This window comes from Brassica rapa, chromosome A05 (genome assembly GCF_000309985.2).
Source record: "Brassica rapa cultivar Chiifu-401-42 chromosome A05, CAAS_Brap_v3.01, whole genome shotgun sequence".
NCBI lineage: Eukaryota > Viridiplantae > Streptophyta > Magnoliopsida > Brassicales > Brassicaceae > Brassica > Brassica rapa.
This window is the reverse complement of record NC_024799.2, coordinates 28328517-28349640: the sequence shown is the minus strand read 5'-3', so window position 1 is coordinate 28349640 and position 21124 is coordinate 28328517. Positions and strand designations below refer to the sequence as shown.

Here is a 21124-nt window from a genome sequence, read left to right as displayed (position 1 = left end):
TCAGTATTGTGAATAAGAATAAGAATATGAGGTGGCCCAATAAATGTTATGGAATGCAAGTCGTTTGGAAAATGTAGTTTTACACTTGGGGTACTCTACTCTCTTCTGGAGAATGAAAACCTCAAGGTGTGGAATCACAATCGTTGGGTTTTGATTGTGTTATTTCTCTTTGATATAAGCCTTTGACCATATTTTAGAATCTAACGATCATTTAGAGGGAGTTCAATCTGATAAAACCATAACTCAATATATCAAAAGCCAAACGTAAAGGGCCTCTCAGTTAAACAACCGGGCTACAGACTCAAATCACTACAAGTGAGAGAGATCAGCCAAAACCCAAAAAGAGTTTTTAAAACCAAGAAAATTTATTGAAAAACAACAAACTCGAGATCATCTTCTCAGATTTAGATTTAGCACTTTGACATGTGAACAATCAAGTCGACCACACGAGTACTGTAACCCCATTCGTTGTCGTACCACGACACAAGCTTCACGAAGTTGTCACTCAATGCAATTCCAGCCTTGGCATCGAAAATGCTCGACCTGCTGTCACCAACGAAGTCAGTTGAGACGACATCATCCTCGGTGTATCCAAGGATTCCCTTTAGCTTGCCTTCAGATTCCTCCCTGTTCATTATTGTTAACAATTCAACCAGTTAGTTAGTTTATATGTTACCACGATATGATAATTAAGCTTAACTGGAAGCAAAAGCTTACTTGATAGCCTTCTTGATCTCGTCGTAGGTTGCAGCTTTCTCGAGTCTAACCGTGAGGTCAACAACTGAGACATCAACGGTGGGAACACGGAAGGACATTCCGGTCAACTTTCCGTTAAGCTGTGGAAGAACCTTTCCGACAGCCTTGGCAGCTCCGGTGCTGCTGGGAATGATGTTGAATGAAGCAGCTCTTCCACCTCTCCAGTCCTTCATTGATGGTCCATCAACAGTCTTCTGAGTAGCTGATATCATAAAAGCAAACCCTCATTAGTTTCCTCTTACATGCAACCAGTAATGGTATTAGCTTTATTAAAGACAGAAAGACTTACCAGTGATGGAGTGGACGGTGGTCATAAGACCCTCAACAATGCCGAACCTGTCGTTGATAACCTACAGGAAGAAACCTAAGATTGGTACGAAGCTAGAAATAACACTATCAAACTGATCTGTAATGGGCGATGAGATATATTACCTTGGCAAGGGGAGCAAGGCAGTTAGTGGTGCAACTAGCGTTGGAGACAATGTCAAGGTCGGACTTGTACTCGTGCTCGTTGACACCAACGACAAACATGGGCGCGTCCTTGCTAGGTGCAGAGATGACAACCTTCTTGGCACCACCCTGTAACAACAATTCACAAAATCATTCAGTTGAAACATGGTTCCTGTCCATTTATCACTGAAACTCATCGAAGAGCAATAAGTTATATTAACACTACAAGTATATTGGTGTATAACATCCAAAGCAAATATAAAACAAACCTTCAAGTGAGCAGCAGCTTTGTCCTTGTCAGTGAAAACACCGGTAGACTCAACAACGAAGTCAGCTCCAGCCTCACCCCATGGGATATCCTCAGGGTTCCTTCACAAAATACAAATCAATCGTAAGTTTGAAATTCTCAAAAGAAAATATACAAACACAGGAAAAAGAAAAAGATAATACCTGATGCCGAAGACAGTGACTGGCTTCTCACCGAAGAGAAGAGTCTTCTCATCCTTCACCTTGAGCTCATGGTGTTTCCATTGACCGTGGACACTGTCGTACTTGAACATGTACGTCTGCACCAATCAAACACAGAGATTAATCAATCTACGAACCAAATCAATAACATTACAATCATCAGCTCAAATAAACGATATAATTAGCTAATCAACATGAAAACTAAACCAGTTTCTGGATCTAAAAACATCACGAAGACACTAAGAACACACATGCATTAACGTGACGATACTGAATCCAATAAATCACCAGATCGAAACGATATTAACCAGTTCCCGGATCAAAACGATGTCGAAAGAAGTAACGAAGGAAACACAAACCATGTGAAGCTCTAAAAACGATATAATCAGCTAAGCAACATGAGATTCAACCAACTAAACCAGTTTCTGGATCTAAGTACTGATTAAACATTCATGTCGACACATGCATAAGGTGACGATACAATCATCAGCTCGAAATACAATCTAATGAGCTAATCAACATGAGATTCAACAAACTAAACCAGCTCATGGATCTACGCACTTATTAAACCATTCGTATCGACCTTAAGAACACACATGCATAAACGTAACGATCAGCGCCACTAATCGAATCCAATAAATAACCAGATCGTAATTATAATATTTAACCAATCCAGGATCAAAACGACGTCGAAGTAAGGAAGGAAACAAAACGAACCATGTACTCAGTGGTGATGAAGGGATCGTTAACAGCAACAAGCTCAACATCGTCCCTCTGGAGAACAACTCTAGCTACCAAACGACCGATTCTTCCGAATCCTATCGATCACACAAACCAAACGTCAGATTCACTAGATCAGCTACATGTAATAGATCCAACAAACCTAGTTAATCAGAGACTCACCGTTGATTCCGATCTTGATCTTACCTCCAGCTACAAAACGAAAAGAAAATCCGAAAACAGTCAGATCTGAATACGATCAACAGACTAGAGAAACCAAACGAAATCAACAAAGAGATACTCACCCATTACGAATCAAATACGCGAGAAAGAGAGAAAATTACAGTGAGGATGGTGAGTGAGTGAGATGGGAGAAGAGGGGCTGTGTATTTAAAAGAGAGAAGAACGTGGAGAAGGGGTCGAAAAATATCTTCTGGCGAAAAAAAAAAAGAAAAGTCAGATCTGAAGTGATATTTTTCCATTTTTCTTAAGCTTAAAATGACTAAATGACCCTTCGTTACTTCCGTTATTTACCTTGTTTACCGTTGTTAAGCCACTCTGTTTCGGTTAAATGTCGTCACCCCTGAGTCGTGATTAGGAAAATAGTTGTGGCGAGTCATGGCGTATTGGCGTGTGCATCTCACGCGATGAACTAGAAGATTCTTAGACGGGCCGGGTCAGTTGAGTCGGCATGAAAGGCATCGGATTTGTCAATGCTGTTCTACACGGACCGGCATGTGGTTGACAAGTTGTTCGTGAGAGGCCCATTTTAGTAGACATTTTCAAATTTCTGGAAGGTAACACCCCGACTAGTAAAATTTTTATGTTACTTGCTTCTTTCATATGAACTTTTCTAGATTTAACATTTTTTAAAACAGTTGACATTTGGTTTTCTATATTGACAAAACAGTTGCACAAGATGACCACTGTGGTATGCAATAGTTCAAATGGTTTTTTTTCATGACAGTTTTCAGATCGGCCATGGGTTAAAGTTCATAAAACTCATGCTTTGGGCGTTAAACCGTGTTAAATACTTAAAGAACATCAAAAGGCTAAAAGTTATGTATTTTATTTTTCATGATTGTTGTTTCTATATTGACAAAACAGTTGCACAAGATAACCGCTGTGGTACACATAGATTTTGTAGAAAATTTCAAAAAATACGAAAATATTGTTTTAATGCATAGTTGCATCTTCCACTAACGTATGATGACGTTCAAAGAGGTTTTGAGCCTTTGTGGTCTCCGTTTTTCAAGCAAATAATGATTTTATAGTGGTTATTCTATCGATTTAGATAGTATTATGAAGTTTTACTAAATTAATTGATAAAAAATTATAACGAGTCCCTTACACCATGAAAAGAGCTTAAAATACATTAATACAAATATAGAATGTGGTTAGAAATTTTAAAACAACACTAAAGATTATAGGCTTCAGTATATAAAACATTTACCAAAAACTCAACATTTTCGTAGGGGGGTTAAACACATAGATTTTGAGAAAATTTCAAAAAATACGACAATATTGTTTTAATGCATAGTTGCATCCTCCACTAACGTATGATGACGTTCAAAGAGGTTTGAAGCATTTGTTGTCTCCGTTTTTCAAGCAAATAGTGATTTTATTGTGGTTATTCTATCGATTTAGGGAGTATTATGAAATTTTACTAAATTAATTGATAAAAAATTATAACGAGTCCCTTAGACCATGAAAAGAGCTTAAAATACATTAATACAAATGTAGAATCTGGTTATAAATTTTAAAACAACACTAAAGATTTTAGGCTTCAGTATATAAAACATTTACCAAAAACTCAATATTTTCGTAGGGGTTACCACATAGATTTTGAGAAAATTTCAAAAAATACGACAATATTGTTTTAATGCATAGTTGCATCCTCCACTAACGTATGATTACGTTCAAAGAGGTTTGGAGCCTTTGTTGTCTCCGTTTTTCAAGCAAATAGTGATTTTATAGTGGTTATTCTATCGATTTAGGGAGTAATATGAAGTTTTACTAAATTAATTGATAAAAAATTATAACGAGTCCCTTAGACCATGAAAAGAGCTTAAAATACATTAATACAAATATAGAATGTGGTTAGAAATTTTAAAACAACACTAAAGATTATAGGCTTCAGTATATAAAACATTTACCAAAAACTCAACATTTTCGTAGGGGGGTTAACACATAGATTTTGAGAAAATTTCAAAAAATACGACAATATTGTTTTAATGCATAGTTGCATCCTCCACTAACGTATGATGACGTTCAAAGAGGTTTGAAGCCTTTGTTGTCTCCGTTTTTCAAGCAAATAGTGATTTTATTGTGGTTATTCTATCGATTTAGGGAGTATTATGAAATTTTACTAAATTAATTGATAAAAATTATAACGAGTCCCTTAGACCATGAAAAGAGCTTAAAATACATTACTACAAATGTAGAATCTGGTTATAAATTTTAAAACAACACTAAAGATTTTAGGCTTCAGTATATAAAACATTTACCAAAAACTCAATATTTTCGTAGGGGTTAGTTACCACATAGATTTTGAGAAAATTTCAAAAAATACGACAATATTGTTTTAATGCATAGTTGCATCCTCCACTAACGTATGATTACGTTCAAGGAGGTTTGGAGCCTTTGTTGTCTCCGTTTTTCAAGCAAATAGTGATTTTATAGTGGTTATTCTATCGATTTAGGGAGTAGTATGAAGTTTTACTAAATTAATTGATAAAAAATTATAACGAGTCCCTTAGACCATGAAAAGAGCTTAAAATACATTAATACAAATGTAGAATCTGGTTATAAATTTTAAAACAACACTAAAGAGTTTAGGCTTCAGTATATAAAACATTTACCAAAAACTCAATATTTTCGTAGGGGTTACCACATAGATTTTGAGAAAATTTCAAAAAATACGACAATATTGTTTTAATGCATAGTTGCATCCTCCACTAACGTATGATGACGTTCAAAGAGGTTTGGAGCCTTTGTTGTTTCCGTTTTTCAAGCAAATAGTGATTTTATAGTGGTTATTCTATCGATTTAGGGAGTATTATGAAGTTTTACTAAATTAATTGATAAAAAATTATAACGAGTCCCTTAGACCAAGAAAAGAGCTTAAAATACATTAATGCAAATGTAGAATATGGTTAAAAATTTTAAAACAACACTAAAGATTATAGGCTTCAGTATATAAATCCTTTACCAAAAACTCAATATTTCCGTAAGGGTTAACACATAGATTTTGAGAAAATTTCAAAAAATACAAAAATATTGTTTTAATGCATAGTTGCATCCTCCACTAACGTATGATGACGTTCAAGGAGGTTTGGAGCCTTTGTTGTCTCCGTTTTTCAAGCAAATAGTGATTTTATTGTGGTTATTCTATCGATTTAGGGAGTATTATGAAGTTTTACTAAATTAATTGATAACAAATTATAACGAGTCCCTTAGACCATGAAAAGAGCTTAAAATACATTAATACAAATGTAGAATGTGGTTAGAAATTCTAAAATAACAATAAAGATTATAGGCTTCAGTATATAAAACATTTACCAAAAACTCAATATTTTCGTAGGGGGTTAACACATAGATTTTGAGAAAATTTCAAAAAATACGAGAATATTGTTTTAATGCATAGTTGTATCCTCCACTAACGTATGATGACGTTCAACGAGGTTTGGAGCCTTTATTGTCTCCGTTTTTCAAGCAAATAGTGATTTTATAGTGGTTATTCTATCAATTTAGTATGAAGTTTTACTAAATTAATTGATAAAAAATTATAACGAGTCCCTTAGACCATAAAAAGAGCTTAAAATACATTAATGCAAATGTAGAATGTGGTTAGAAATTTTAAAACAACACTAAAGATTATAGGCTTCAGTATATAAAATATTTACCAAAAACTCAATATTTTTGTACGGGTTACTACATAGATTTTGAGAAAATTTCAAAAAATATGACAATATTTTTTAATGCATAGTTGCATCCTCCACTAACGTATATGTTGTCTCCATTTTTCAAGCAAATAGTGATTTTATAGTGGTTATTCTATCGATTTAGGGAGTATTATGAAGTTTTACTAAATTAATTGATAAAAAATTATAACGAGTCTCTTAGGCCATGAAAAGAGCTTAAAATACATTAATACAAATGTAGAATGTGGTTAAATTTTTTTAAAAAACACCAAAGATTATAGGCTTCAGTATATAAAACATTTACCAGAAACTCAGTATTCTCGTATGGGTTAACACATAGATTTTGAGAAAATTTCAAAAAATACGAGAATATTGTTTTAGTGCATAGTTGCATTCTCCACTAACGTATGATAACGTTCAAAGAGGTTTGGAGCCTTTGTTGTCTTCGTTTATCAAGCAAATAGTGATTTTATAGTGGTTATTCTTTCGATTTAGGGAGTATTATGAAGTTTTACTAAATTAATTGATAAAAAATTATAACGAGTCCCTTAGACCAAGAAAAGAGCTTAAAATACATTAATACAAATGTAGAGCGTGGTTAGAAATTTTAAAACAACACTAAAGATTATAGGCTTCAATATATAAAACATTTACCAAAAACTCAATATTTCCGTAGGGGTTAACACATAGATTTTGAGAAAATTTCAAAAAATACGAGAATATTGTTTTAATGCATAGTTGCATCCTCCACTAACTTATGATGACATTCAAGGAGGTTTGGAGCCTTTGTTGTCTCCGTTTTTCAAGCAAATAGTGATTTTATTGTGGTTATTCTATCAATTTAGGGAGTATTATGAAGTTTTACTAAATTAATTGATAAGAAATTATAACGAGTCCCTTAGACCATGAAAAGAGCTTAAAATACATTAATACAAATGTAGAATGTGGTTAGAAATTCTAAAATAACAATAAAGATTATAGACTTCAGTATATAAAACATTTACCAAAAACTCAATATTTTCGTAGGGGGTTAAACACATAGATTTTGAGAAAATTTCAAAAAATACGAGAATATTGTTTTAATGCATAGTAGTATCCTCCACTAACGTATGATGACGTTCAACGAGGTCTGGAGCCTTTGTTATCTCCGTTTTTCAAGCAAATAGTGATTTTATAGTGGTTATTCTATCGATTTAGGTAGTATTATGAAGTTTTACTAAATTAATTGATAAGAAAATTATAACGTGTTCCTTAGACCATGAAAATAGCTTAAAATACATTAATACAAATGTAGAATGTGGTTAGAAATTATAAAATAACAATAAAGATTATAGGCTTCAGTATATAAAACATTTACCAAAAACTCAATATTTTCGTAGGGGTTAACATATAGATTTTGAGAAAATTTCAAAAAATACGAGAATATTGTTTTAATGCATAGTTGCATCCTCCACTAACGTATGATGACGTTCAACGAGGTTTGGAGCCTTTGTTGTCTCCGTTTTCAAGCAAATAGTGATTTCATAGTGGTTATTCTATCAATTTAGGGAGTATTATGAAGTTTTACTAAATTAATTGATAAAAAATTATAACGAGTCCCTTAGATCATGAAAAGAGCTTAAAATACATTAATACAAATCTAGAATGTGGTTAGAAATTTTAAAATAACACTAAAGATTATAGGCTTCAGTATATAAAACAACACATAGATTTTGAGAAAATTTCAAAAAATACGAGAATATTGTTTTAATGTATAGTTGCATCATCCACTAACGTATGATGACGTTCAACGAGGTTTGGAGCCTTTGTTGTCTCCGTTTTTCAAGAAAATAGTGATTTTATAGTGGTTATTCTATCGATTTAGGGAGTATTATGAAGTTTTACTAAATTAATTGATAAAAAATTATAATTATACCATGAAAAAATCTTAAAATACCTTAATACAAATTTAGAATGTGGTTAGAAATTTTAAAACAACACTATAGATTATAGGCTTAAATATATAAAACATTTACCAAAAACTCAATATTTTCGTATGGTTAACACATAGATTTTGAGAAAATTTTAAAAAATACGACAATGTTGTTTTAATGCATAGTTGCATCCTCCACTAACGTATGATGATGTTAAAAGAGGTTTGGAGCCTTTGTTGTCTCAGTTTGTCAAGAAAACGGTGATTTTATAGTGGTTATTCCATAGATTTAAGGTGTATTATGAAGTTTTATTAAATTAATTGATAAAAAAATTATAACGATTCCCTTATACCAAGAAAAAAGCTTAAAATACATTAATACAAATGTAGAATGTGGTTAAAATTTTTAAAACAACACTAAAGATTTTAGGCTTCAGTATATAAAACATTTACAAAAAACTCAATATTTTCGTAGGGGTTAACACATAGATTTTGAGAAAATTTCAAAAAATACGATAATATTGTTTTAATGTATAGTTGCATCCTCCACTGACGTATGATGACGTTCAAAGAGGTTTGAAGCCTTTGCTGTCTCCATTTTTCAAGCAAATAGTGATTTTATAGTGGTTATTCTATCAATTTAGGAAGTATCATGAAGTTTTACTAAATTAATTGATAAAAAATTATAACGAGTCCTTTAGACCATGAAAAGAGCTTAAAATACATTAATACAAATGTAGAATGTGGTTAGAAATTTTTAAAACAACACTAAAGATTATAGGCTACAGTATATAAAACATATACCAAAAACTCAATATTTTCGTATGGGTTAACGCATAGATTTAGAGAAAATTTCAAAAAATACGAAAATATTGTTTTAATGCATAGTTGCATCTTCTACTAACGTATGATGACGTTCAACGAGGTTTGGAGCTTTTGTTGTCTCCGTGTTTCAAGCAAATAGTGATTTTATAGTTGTTATTCTATCAATTTAGGGAGTATTATGAAGTTTTACTAAATTAATTGATAAAAAATTATAACGAGTCCCTTAGATCATGAAAAGAGTTTAAAATACATTAATATAAATCTAGAATGTGGTTAGAAATTTTAAAATAACACTAAAGATTATAGGCTTCAGTATATAAAACAACACATAGATTTTGAAAAAAATTCAAAAAATACGAGAATATTGTTTTAATGTATAGTTGCATCTTCCACTAACGTATGATGACGTTCAACGAGGTTTGGAGCTTTTGTTGTCTCCGTTTTTCAAGAAAATAGTGATTTTATAGTGGTTATTCTATCGATTTAGGGAGTATTATGAAGTTTTACTAAATTAATTGATAAAATATTATAACTATACCATGAAAAAATCTTAAAATACCTTAATACAAATTTAGAATGTGGTTAGAAATTTTAAAACAACACTATAGATTATAGGCTTAAATATATAAAACATTTACCAAAAACTCAATATTTTCGTATGGTTAACACATAGATTTTGAGAAAATTTTAAAAAATACGACAATGTTGTTTTAATGCATAGTTGCATCCTCCACTAACGTATGATGATGTTGAAAAGGTTTGGAGCCTTTGTTGTCTCAGTTTGTCAAGAAAACGGTGATTTTATAGTGGTTATTCCATAGATTTAAGGTGTATTATGAAGTTTTATAAATTAATTGATAAAGAAATTATAACGATTCCCTTATACCAAGAAAAAAGCTTAAAATACATTAATACAAATGTAGAATGTGGTTAAAATTTTTAAAACAACACTAAAGATTTTAGGCTTCAGTATATAAAACATTTACAAAAAACTCAATATTTTCGTAGGGGTTAACACATAGATTTTGAGAAAATTTCAAAAAATACGATAATATTGTTTTAATGTATAGTTGCATCCTCCACTAACGTATGATGACGTTCAAATAGGTTTGAAGCCTTTGTTGTCTCCATTTTTCAAGCAAATAGTGATTTTATAGTGGTTATTCTATCAATTTAGGAAGTATCATGAAGTTTTACTAAATTAATTGATAAAAAATTATAACGAGTCCTTTAGACCATGAAAAGAGCTTAAAATACATTAATACAAATGTAGAATGTGGTTAGAAATTTTAAAACAACACTAAAGATTATAGGCTACAGTATATAAAACGTATACCAAAAACTCAATATTTTCGTATGGGTTAACACATAGATTTAGAGAAAATTTCAAAAAATACGAAAATATTGTTTTAATGCATAGTTGCATCTTCTACTAACGTATGATGACGTTCAACGAGGTTTGGAGCTTTTGTTGTCTCCGTGTTTCAAGCAAATAGTGATTTTATAGTGGTTATTCTATCAATTTAGGGAGTATTATGAAGTTTTACTAAATTAATTGATAAAAAATTATAACGAGTCCCTTAGATCATGAAAAGAGTTTAAAATACATTAATACAAATCTAGAATGTGGTTAGAAATTTTAAAATAACACTAAAGATTATAGGCTTCAGTATATAAAACAACACATAGATTTTGAGAAAATTTCAAAAAATACGAGAATATTGTTTTAATGTATAGTTGCATCCTCCACTAACGTATGATGACGTTCAACGAGGTTTGGAGCCTTTGTTGTCTCCGTTTTTCAAGAAAATAGTGATTTTATAGTGGTTATTCTATCGATTTAGGGAGTATTATGAAGTTTTACTAAATTAATTGATAAAATATTATAACTATACCATGAAAAAATCTTAAAATACCTTAAATCAAATTTAGAATGTGGTTAGAAATTTTAAAACAACACTATAGATTATAGGCTTAAATATATAAAACATTTACCAAAAACTCAATATTTTCGTATGGTTAACACATAGATTTTGAGAAAATTTTAAAAAATACGACAATGTTGTTTTAATGCATAGTTGCATCCTCCACTAACGTATGATGATGTTGAAAGAGGTTTGGAGCCTTTGTTGTCTCAGTTTTTCAAGAAAACGGTGATTTTATAGTGGTTATTCCATAGATTTAAGGTGTATTATGAAGTTTTATTAAATTAATTGATAAAAAAATTATAACGATTCCCTTATACCAAGAAAAAAGCTTAAAATAAATTAATACAAATGTAGAATGTGGTTAAAAGTTTTAAAACAACACTAAAGATTTTAGGCTTCAGTATATAAAACATTTACAAAAAACTCAATATTTTCGTAGGGGTTAACACATAGATTTTGAGAAAATTTCAAAAAATACGATAATATTGTTTTAATGTATAGTTGCATCCTCCACTAACGTATGATGACGTTCAAAGAGGTTTGAAGCCTTTGTTGTCTCCATTTTTCAAGCAAATAGTGATTTTATAGTGGTTATTCTATCAATTTAGGAAATATCATGAAGTTTTACTAAATTAATTGATAAAAAATTATAACGAGTCCTTTAGACCATGAAAAGAGCTTAAAATACATTAATACAAATGTAGAATGTGGTTAGAAATTTTAAAACAACAATAAAGATTATAGGCTTCAGTATATAAAACATATACCAAAAACTCAATATTTTCGTAGGGGTTAACACTTAGATTTAGAGAAAATTTCAAAAAATACGAAAATATTGTTTTAATGCATAGTTGCATCTTCTACTAACGTATGATGACGTTCAACGAGGTTTGGAGCTTTTGTTGTCTCCGTGTTTCAAGCAAATAGTGATTTTATAGTGGTTATTCTATCAATTTAGGGAGTATTATGAAGTTTTACTAAATTAATTGATAAAAAGTTATAACGAGTCCCTTAGACCATGAAAAGAGCTTAAAATACATTAATACAAATCTAGAATGTGGTTAGAAATTTTAAAACAACACTAAAGATTATAGGGTTCAGTATATAAAACATTTACAAAAAACTCAATATTTTCGTAGGGGTTAACACATAGATTTTGAGAAAATTTCAAAAAATACGAGAATATTGTTTTAATGCATAGTTGCATCCTCCACTAACGTATGATGACGTTCAACGAGGTTTGGAGCTTTTGTTGTCTCCGTTTTTCAAGAAAATAGTGATTTTATAATGGTTATTCTATCTTTTTTTTTTTTTGAAAGAATGCTAAATTTATTCAAATCAAAAAAGACATTTGTACAAACTAATGCATCTGTAAACTAGAGTAGTTTGAAAGTTTTAGAAGCAGAAAAGAAAAAAGAGTATCTATTCTCTTGTTTCAAACCAAGCCGCCATTGCCTGGGTCAAGTGCTTCCCGCCTTTTCCTCGTAAAGAACTGATTCTGTTCCGAGTTTGTTTGTCGATGAATTTGAGTAAAATCCCTGGAGGCTTCTGAACCGTGCCATGCCGTCTACTATTCCTCTCCATCCAAATCGTGTGAATCGCAACTTGGAAAACATACCGCAGCAGAAACAGCTTCGTACGTGAGCCAAAGTTAGTTGAGAACAGGTACAGAACTTCATCCCATATGCAGGTGTAGTTACGTCCCAGTAACCTCCCAGCTAGATTCCTCCATATCACCTCAGAGTAAGAACAAGAGAAGAAAAGGTGATTTCGAGATTCCACACCAGAATTACAGAAAATGCAATTAGCATTTGCTTGGGGGTTCCACTGCAGAATTCTATCACCTGTGGCCAACCGGTTGTGTGCTGCTATCCAACTCATTACTGAATATTTAGGTGTTGCTCCTGTGAACCAGATACTTTTGTGCCATTGAGTGATCGGCTGCTGTACACGCGATAATCTCCATGTATGTTGCGTGAGAAACTCAGGCCGATAAACATTTCCTTTACCTCTCCATAGTCTAACATCATCCTCTCCTGTAAGCCCCTGCAGTCTAAGACGCATGATCTCTGCATCAATGGCCATCAGGTGCTCTGCTCTATGGCGACGACTCTGATAATTCTGAACGGCAAACTCCACTGTAGGATTGAGATCGACTCCAAGCGAGATGCAAACTCGAACATTTGTGATCTCTATTAACCTCCCCAAAGAGGACCACTCATAAAACCAAAAAGAAGTAGCAGCCCCACTTCTTATTTCGACTTTTGTAAAGGATCTGGCGAGAGCACGATATTTCAGTAGCTTCTTCCACATCCAAGAACCAAGTGAGCTTGATTCCTTAACACTCCAGAAAGATCCTTTTCGTATGAGATATCTCTTAACCCATTTAACCCAAAGCGTAGACTGAGACAGGATACGCCAAATTAGCTTTAGACAGCAGACCTTGTTAGTCTCCATAAGTGATCTCAAGCCCAGACCCCCTTCCTCCTTTGGCTTGCAAACATTCTCCCAAGATATTTTTGCTTTCTTTGAGCTCATAGTGGTTATTCTATCGATTTAGGGAGTATTATGAAGTTCAAAGAGGTTTGGAACCTTTGTTGTCTTCGTTTCTCTAGGGAATAGCAATTTTATAGTGGTTAGTCTAATGATTTAGGTAGTATTTGCAGTTTTGCAAAATTAATGGATAAAAAATTAGAACGATGTTCATGTACCATGAAAAGAAGTTTATCATACATTAATACAAAGGTATAATGTGGTTTTAAATTTTAAACACAAATTTAAAGATTATAGGCTTCATATATAGCGCATTTACCGAAAACTCACTATTTTTGTAGGGGGTTTAACACATAGATTTTGAAAAAAAATCAAAAAATTGAAAATTCTGTTTTAATACATATTTGAATCATGTAATAAAATATGATGAAGTTCAAAGAGGTTTGGAACCTTTGTTGTCTCCGTTTCTCTAGGGAATAGCAATTTTATAGTGGTTAGTCTAATAATTTAGGGAGTATTTGCAGTTTTGCTAAATTAATTGATAAAAAATTAGAACGATGTCCAAGTACCATGAAAAGAAGTTTATCATAAATTAATACAAAGGTATAATGTGGTTTTAAATCTTAAAACAAATTAAAAGATTATAAGCTTCATATATAAAGCATTTACCGAAAACTCACTATTTTCGTAGGGGGGTACACATAGATTTTGAGAAAATTTAAAAAATTTGACAATACTGTTTTAATGCATAGTTGAATCATGTAATAATATATGATGAAGTTCAAAGAGGTTTGGAACCTTTGTTGTCTCCGTTTCTCTAGGGAATAGCAATTTTATAGTGGTTAGTCTAATGATTTATGGAGTATTTGCAGTTTTGCTAAATTAATAGATAAAAAATTAGAACCATGTCCATGTACCATGAAAAGAAGTTTATCAGACATTAATACAAAGGTATAATGTGGTTTTAAATTTTAAAACAAATTTAAAGATTATAGGCTTCATATATAGATTATTTACCGAAAACTCACTATTTTCGTAGGAGTTAACACATATATTATGAAAAAAAATTAAAAAAATTGAAAATACTGTTTTAATGCATATTTGAATCATGTAATAAAATATGATGAAGTTCAAAGAGGTTTGGTACATTTGTTGTCTCCGTTTCTCTAGGGAATAGCAATTTTATAGTTGTTAGTCTAATGATTTAGGGAGTATTTGCAGTTTTGCTAAATTAATTGATAAAAAATTAGAACGATTTCCATGTACCATGAAAATGAGTTTATCATAAATTAATACAAATGTATAATGTGGTTATAAATTTTAAAACGAATTAAAAGATTATAAGCTTCATATATAGATCATTTACCGAAAACTCACTATTTTCGTAGGGGGTACGCATAGATTTTGAGAAAAATTCAAAAAATTTGACAATACTGTTTAATGCATAGTTGTATCATGTAATAACATATGATGAATTTAAAAGAGGTTTGGTACCTTTGTTGTTTCCGTTTCTCTAGGGAATAGCAATTTTATAGTGATTAGTCCAATAATTTAGGGAGTATTTGCTGTTTTGCTAAATTAATGGATAAAAAATTAGAACGATGTCCAAGTACCATGAAAAGAAGTTTATCATACATTAATACAAAGGTATAATTCGGATTAAAATCTTAAAACAAATTTAAAGATTATAGGCTTCATATATAGAGCATTTACCGAAAACTCACTATTTTCGTATGGGGGTACACATAGATTTTGAGAAAAATTCAAAAAATTTGACAATACTGTTTTAATGCATAGTTAAATCATGTAATAATATATGATGAAGTTCAGAGAGGTTTGGAACCTTTGTTGTCTCCGTTTCTCTAGGGAATAGCAATTTTATAGTGGTTAGTCCAATGATTTAGGGAGTATTTGCAGTTTTGCTAAATTAATGGATAAAAAATTAAAACGATGTCCAAGTACCATGAAAATAAGTTTACCATACATTAATACAAAGGTATAATGTGGTTTTAAATTTTAAAACAAATTTAAAGATTATAGGCTTCATATATAGAGCATTTACCGAAAACTCACTATTTTCGTAGGGGGGTACACATAGATTTTGAGAAAAATTCAAAAAATTTGACAATACTGTTTTAATACATATATGAATCATGTAATAATATATGATGAAGTTCAAAGAGGTTTGGAGCCTTTGTTGTCTCCGTTTCTCTAGGGAATAGCAGTTTTATAGTGGTTAGTCCAATTATTTAGGGAGTATTTGCAGTTTTGCTAAATTAATGGATAAAAATGTAGAACGATGTCCATGTACCATGAAAAGAAGATTATCAGACATTAATACATAGGTATAATGTGGTTTTAAATTTTAAAACAAAATTAAAGATTATAAGCTTCATATATAGAGCATTTACCGAAAACTCACTATTTTCGTAGAGGTTAACACATAGATTTTGAAAAAAAATTAAAAAAATTGAAAATACTGTTTTAATGCATATTTGAATCATGTAATAAAATATGATGAAATTCAAAGAGGTTTGGAACCTTTGTTGTCTCCGTTTCTCTAGGGAATAGCAATTTTATAGTGGTTAGTCCAATGATTTAGGGAGTATTTGCAGTTTTGCTAAATTAATGGATAAAACATTAGAACGATGTCCATGTACCATGAAAAGAAGTTTATCAGACATTAATACAAATGTATAATGTGGTTTTAAATTTTAAAACAAATTTAAAGATTATAGGCTTCATATATAGAGAATTTACCGAAAACTCACTATTTTCGTAGGGGGTTACACATAGATTTTGAAAAAAATTAAAAAATTGAAAATACTGTTTTAATACATATTTGAATCATGTAATTAAATATGATGAAGTTCAAAGAGGTTTGGAACCTTTGTTGTCTCCGTTTCTCTAGGGAATAGCAATTTTATAGTGGTTAGTCTAATGATTTAGGGAGTATTTGCAGTTTTGCTAAATTAATGGATAAAAAATTAGAACGATTTCCACGTACCATGAAAAGGAGTTTATCATAAATTAATACAAATGTATAATGTGGTTATAAATTTTAAAACGAACTAAAAGATTATAAGCTTCATATATAGATCATTTACCGAAAACTCACTATTTTCGTAGGGACATATAGATTTTGAGAAAAATTCAAAAAATTTGACAATACTGTTTTAATGCATAGTTGAATCATGTAATAACATATGATGAATTTCAAAGAGGTTTGGAACCTTTGTTGTCTCCGTTTCTCTAGGAAATAGCAATTTTATAGTGATTAGTCCAATAATTAAGGGAGTATTTGTAGTTTTGCTAAATTAATGGATAAAAAATTAGAACGATGTCCAAGTACCATGAAAATAAGTTTATCATACATTAATACAAAGGTATAATGTGGTTTTAAATTTTAAAACAAATTTAAAGATTATAGGCTTCATATATAGAGCATTTACCGAAAACTCACTATTTTCGTAGGGGGGTACACATAGATTTTGAGAAAAATTCAAAAAATTTGACAATACTGTTTTAATGCATAGTTGAATCATGTAATAACATATGATGAATTTCAAAGAGGTTTGGAACCTTTGTTGTCTCTGTTTCTCTAGGGAATAGCAATTTTATAGTGATTAGTCCAATAATTTAGGGAGTATTTGCAGTTTTGCTAAATTAATGGATAAAAAATTAGAACGATGTCCAAGTACCATGAAAAGAAGTTTATCATACATTAATACAAAGGTATAATGTGGTTTTAAATTTTAAAACAAATTTAAAGATTATAGGCTTCATATATAGAGCATTTACCGAAAACTCACTATTTTCGTAGGGGTTAACACATAGATTTTGAAAAAAATTTAAAAAATTGAAAATACTGTTTTAATGCATATTTGAATCATGTAATTAAATATGATGAAGTTCAAAGAGGTTTGGAACCTTTGTTGTCTCCGTTTCTCTAGGGAATAGCAATTTTATAGTGGTTAGTCTAATGATTTAGGGAGTATTTGCAGTTTTGCTAAATTAATGGATAAAAAATTAGAACGATGTCCAAGTACCATGAAAAGAAGTTTATCATACATTAATACAAATGTATAATGTGGTTTTAAATTTTAAAACAAATTTAAAGATTATAGGCTTCATATATAGAGCATTTACCGAAAACTCACTATTTTCGTAGGTTAGTTAACACATAGATTTTGAAAAAAAATTAAAAAAATTGAAAATACTGTTTAAATACATATTTGAATCATGTAATTAAATATGATGAAGTTCAAAGAGGTTTGGAACCTTTGTTGTCTCCGTTTCTCTAGGGAATAGCAATTTTATAGTTGTTAGTCTAATGTTTTAGGGAGTATTTGCAGTTTTGCTAAATTAATTGATAAAAAATTAGAACGATTTCCATGTACCATAAAAAGAAGTGTACCATACATTAATACAAAGGTATAATGTGGTTATAAATTTTAAAACGAATTAAAAGATTATAACCTTCATATATAGACCATTTACCGAAAACTCACTATTTTCGTAGGGGGGTACACATAGATTTTGAGAAAAATTCAAAAAATTTGACAATACTGTTTTAATGCATAGTTGAATCATGTAATAACATATGATGAATTTCAAAGAGGTTTGGAACCTTTGTTGTCTCCGTTTCTCTAGGAAATAGCAATTTTATAGTGATTAGTCCAATAATTAGGGAGTATTTGCAGTTTTGCTAAATTAATGGATAAAAAATTAGAACGATGTCCAAGTACCATGAAAAGAAGTTTATCATACATTAATACAAAGGTATAATGTGGTTTTAAATTTTAAAACAAATTTAAAGATTATAGGCTTCATATATAGAGCATTTACCGAAAACTCACTATTTTCGTAGGGGGTACACATAGATTTTGAGAAAAATTCAAAAAATTTGACAATACTGTTTTAATACATATATGAATCATGTAATAATATATGATGAAGTTCAAAGAGGTTTGGAACCTTTGTTGTCTCCGTTTCTCTAGGGAATAGCAATTTTATAGTGGTTAGTCCAATGATTTAGGGAGTATTTGCAGTTTTGCTAAATTAATGGATAAAAAATTAGAACGATGTCCATGTACCATGAAAAGAAGTTTATCATACATTAATACAAGGTATAAATGTGGTTTTAAATTTAAAACAAATTTAAAGATATAGGCTTCATATATAGAGCATTTACCGAAAACTCACTATTTTCGTGGGGTTAACACATAGATTTTGAAAAAAAATTAAAAAAATTGAAAATACTGTTTTAATACATATTTGAATCATATAATTGAATATGATGAAGTTCAAAGGGGTTTGGAACCTTTGTTGTCTCCGTTTCTCTAGGGAATAGCAATTTTTTAGTTGTTAGTCTAATGTTTTAAGGAGTATTTGCAGTTTTGCTAAATTAATTGATAAAAAATTAGAACGATTTCCATGTACCATGAAAAGGAGTTTATCATAAATTAATACAAATGTTTAATGTGGTTATAAATTTTAAAACGAATTAAGAGGTTATAAGCTTCATATATAGACCATTTACCGAAAACTCACTATTTTCGTAGGGGGTACACATAGATTTTGAGAAAAATTCAAAAAATTTGACAATACTGTTTTAATGCATAGTTGAATCATGTAATAACATATGATGAATTTCAAAGAGGTTTGGAACCTTTGTTGTCTCCGTTTCTCTAGGGAATAGCAATTTTATAGTGATTAGTCCAATGATTTAGGGAGTATTTGCAGTTTTGCTAAATTAATGGATAAAAAATTAGAACGATGTCCAAGTACCATGAAAAGAAGTTTATCATACATTAATACAAAGGTATAATGTGGTTTTAAATTTTAAAACAAATTTAAAGATTATAGGCTTCATATATAGAGCATTTACCGAAAACTCACTATTTTCGTAGGGGTTAACACATAGATTTTGAAAAAAAAAAAAAAAAATTTGAAATACTGTTTTTAATGCATATTTGAATCATGTAATAAATATGATGAAGTTCAAAGAGGTTTGGACCTTTGTTGTCTCCGTTTCTCTAGGGAATAGCAATTTTATAGTGGTAGTCTAATGATTTAGGGAGTATTTGCAGTTTTGCTAAATTAATGATAAAAAATTAGAACGATGTCCATGTACCATGAAAAGGAGTTTATCATAAATAATACAAATGTATAATGTGGTTTAAATTTTAAAACGAATTAAAGATTATAAGCTTCATATATAGAGCATTTACCGAAAACTCACTATTTCGTGGGGGTACACATAGATTTTGAGAAAAATTCAAAAAATTTGACAATACTGTTTTAATGCATAGTTGAATCATGTAATAACATATGATGAATTTCAAAGAGGTTTGGAACCTTTGTTGTCTCTGTTTCTCTAGGAAATAGCAATTTTATAGTGATTAGTCCAATAATTAAGGGAGTATTTGCAGTTTTGCTAAATTAATGGATAAAAAATTAGAACGATGTCCAAGTACCATGAAAATAAGTTTATCATACATTAATACAAAGGTATAATGTGGTTTTAAATTTTAAAACAAATTTAAAGATTATAGGCTTCATATATAGAGCATTTACCGAAAACTCACTATTTTCGTAGGGGGGTACACATAGATTTTGAGAAAAATTCAAAAAATTTGACAATACTGTTTTAATACATATTTGAATCATGTAATTAAATATGATGAAGTTCAAAGAGGTTTGGAACCTTTGTTGTCTCCGTTTCTCTAGGGAATAGCAATTTTATAGTGATTAGTCCAATAATTTAGGGAGTATTTGCAGTTTTGCTAAATTAATGGATAAAAAATTAGAACGATTTCCATGTACCATGAAAAGGAGTTTATCATAAATTAATACAAATGTATATTGTGGTTATAAATTTTAAAACGAATTAAAAGATTATAAGCTTCATATATAGATCATTTACCGAAAACTCACTATTTTCGTAGGGGGGTACACATAGATTTTGAGAAAAATTCAAAAAATTTGACAATACTGTTTTAATGCATAGTTGAATCATGTAATAACATATGATGAATTTCAAAGAGGTTTGGAACCTTTGTTGTCTCCGTTTCTCTAGGAAATAGCAATTTTATAGTGATTAGTCCAATAATTAGGGAGTATTTGCAGTTTTGCTAAATTAATGGATAAAAAATTAGAACGATGTCCATGTACCATGAAAAGAAGTTTATCATACATTAATACAAAGGTATAATGTGGTTTTAAATTTTAACAAATTTAAAGATTATAGGCTTCATATATAGAGCATTTACCGAAAACTCACTATTTTCGTAGGGGTTAACACATATATTTTGAAAAAAAATTAGAAAATTGAAAATACTGTTTTAATGCATATTTGAATCATGTAATTAAATATGATGAAGTTCAAAGAGGTCTGGAACCTTTGTTGTCTCCGTTATTCTAGGAAATAGCAATTTTATAGTGATTAGTCCAATAATTTAGGGAGTATTTGCAGTTTTGCTAAATTAATGGATCAAAAATTAGAACGATGTCCAAGTACCATGAAAATAAGTTTATCATACATTAATACAAAGGTATAATGTGGTTTTAAATTTTAAACCAAATTTAAAGATTATAGGCTTCATATATAGAACATTTACCGAAAACTCACTATTTTCGTAGGGGGG

The 21124-nt window shown here is 30.4% G+C and overlaps 1 protein-coding gene and 2 long non-coding RNA genes across 3 annotated transcripts in view; 1 reads left to right on the top strand and 2 right to left on the bottom strand.

Moving 5' to 3' along the window:
* Positions 1-226: 226 nt before the first annotated feature.
* LOC103848938 (glyceraldehyde-3-phosphate dehydrogenase, cytosolic) lies at positions 227-2862 on the bottom strand. The gene is made up of 9 exons (XM_009125769.3): positions 2700-2862; positions 2578-2607; positions 2392-2492; positions 1657-1772; positions 1476-1575; positions 1189-1335; positions 1046-1106; positions 718-958; positions 227-627 (listed from the first exon to the last, which is right to left on the bottom strand). The coding sequence occupies exons 1-9, from the start codon at positions 2701-2703 to the stop codon at positions 411-413; spliced, it is 1017 nt and encodes a 338-aa protein (XP_009124017.2). The 5' UTR covers positions 2704-2862; the 3' UTR covers positions 227-410.
* Positions 2863-11620: 8758 nt separating this feature from the next.
* LOC117133894 overlaps positions 11621-21124 on the top strand; it is a 13637-nt gene continuing 4133 nt past the window's right edge. The window contains exon 1 of the long non-coding RNA XR_004457943.1: positions 11621-12220. This is a non-coding gene — a long non-coding RNA (uncharacterized LOC117133894). The remainder of the gene's footprint in view (positions 12221-21124) is intronic.
* Positions 17416-18114, bottom strand: LOC117133893. The gene is made up of 2 exons (XR_004457942.1): positions 17955-18114; positions 17416-17603 (listed from the first exon to the last, which is right to left on the bottom strand). It is a non-coding gene; the product is annotated as an uncharacterized LOC117133893 (long non-coding RNA).

Excerpts from the sequence above, each read along its gene's own strand:
- LOC103848938 (XM_009125769.3), bottom strand. Across the intron at positions 1,336-1,475 it reads AAGCTGCTGCTCACTTGAAG|GGTGGTGCCAAGAAGGTTGT; the intron begins GTTTGTTTTATA and ends TTGTTGTTACAG. Across the intron at positions 959-1,045 it reads CACCGTCCACTCCATCACTG|CTACTCAGAAGACTGTTGAT; the intron begins GTAAGTCTTTCT and ends TTATGATATCAG.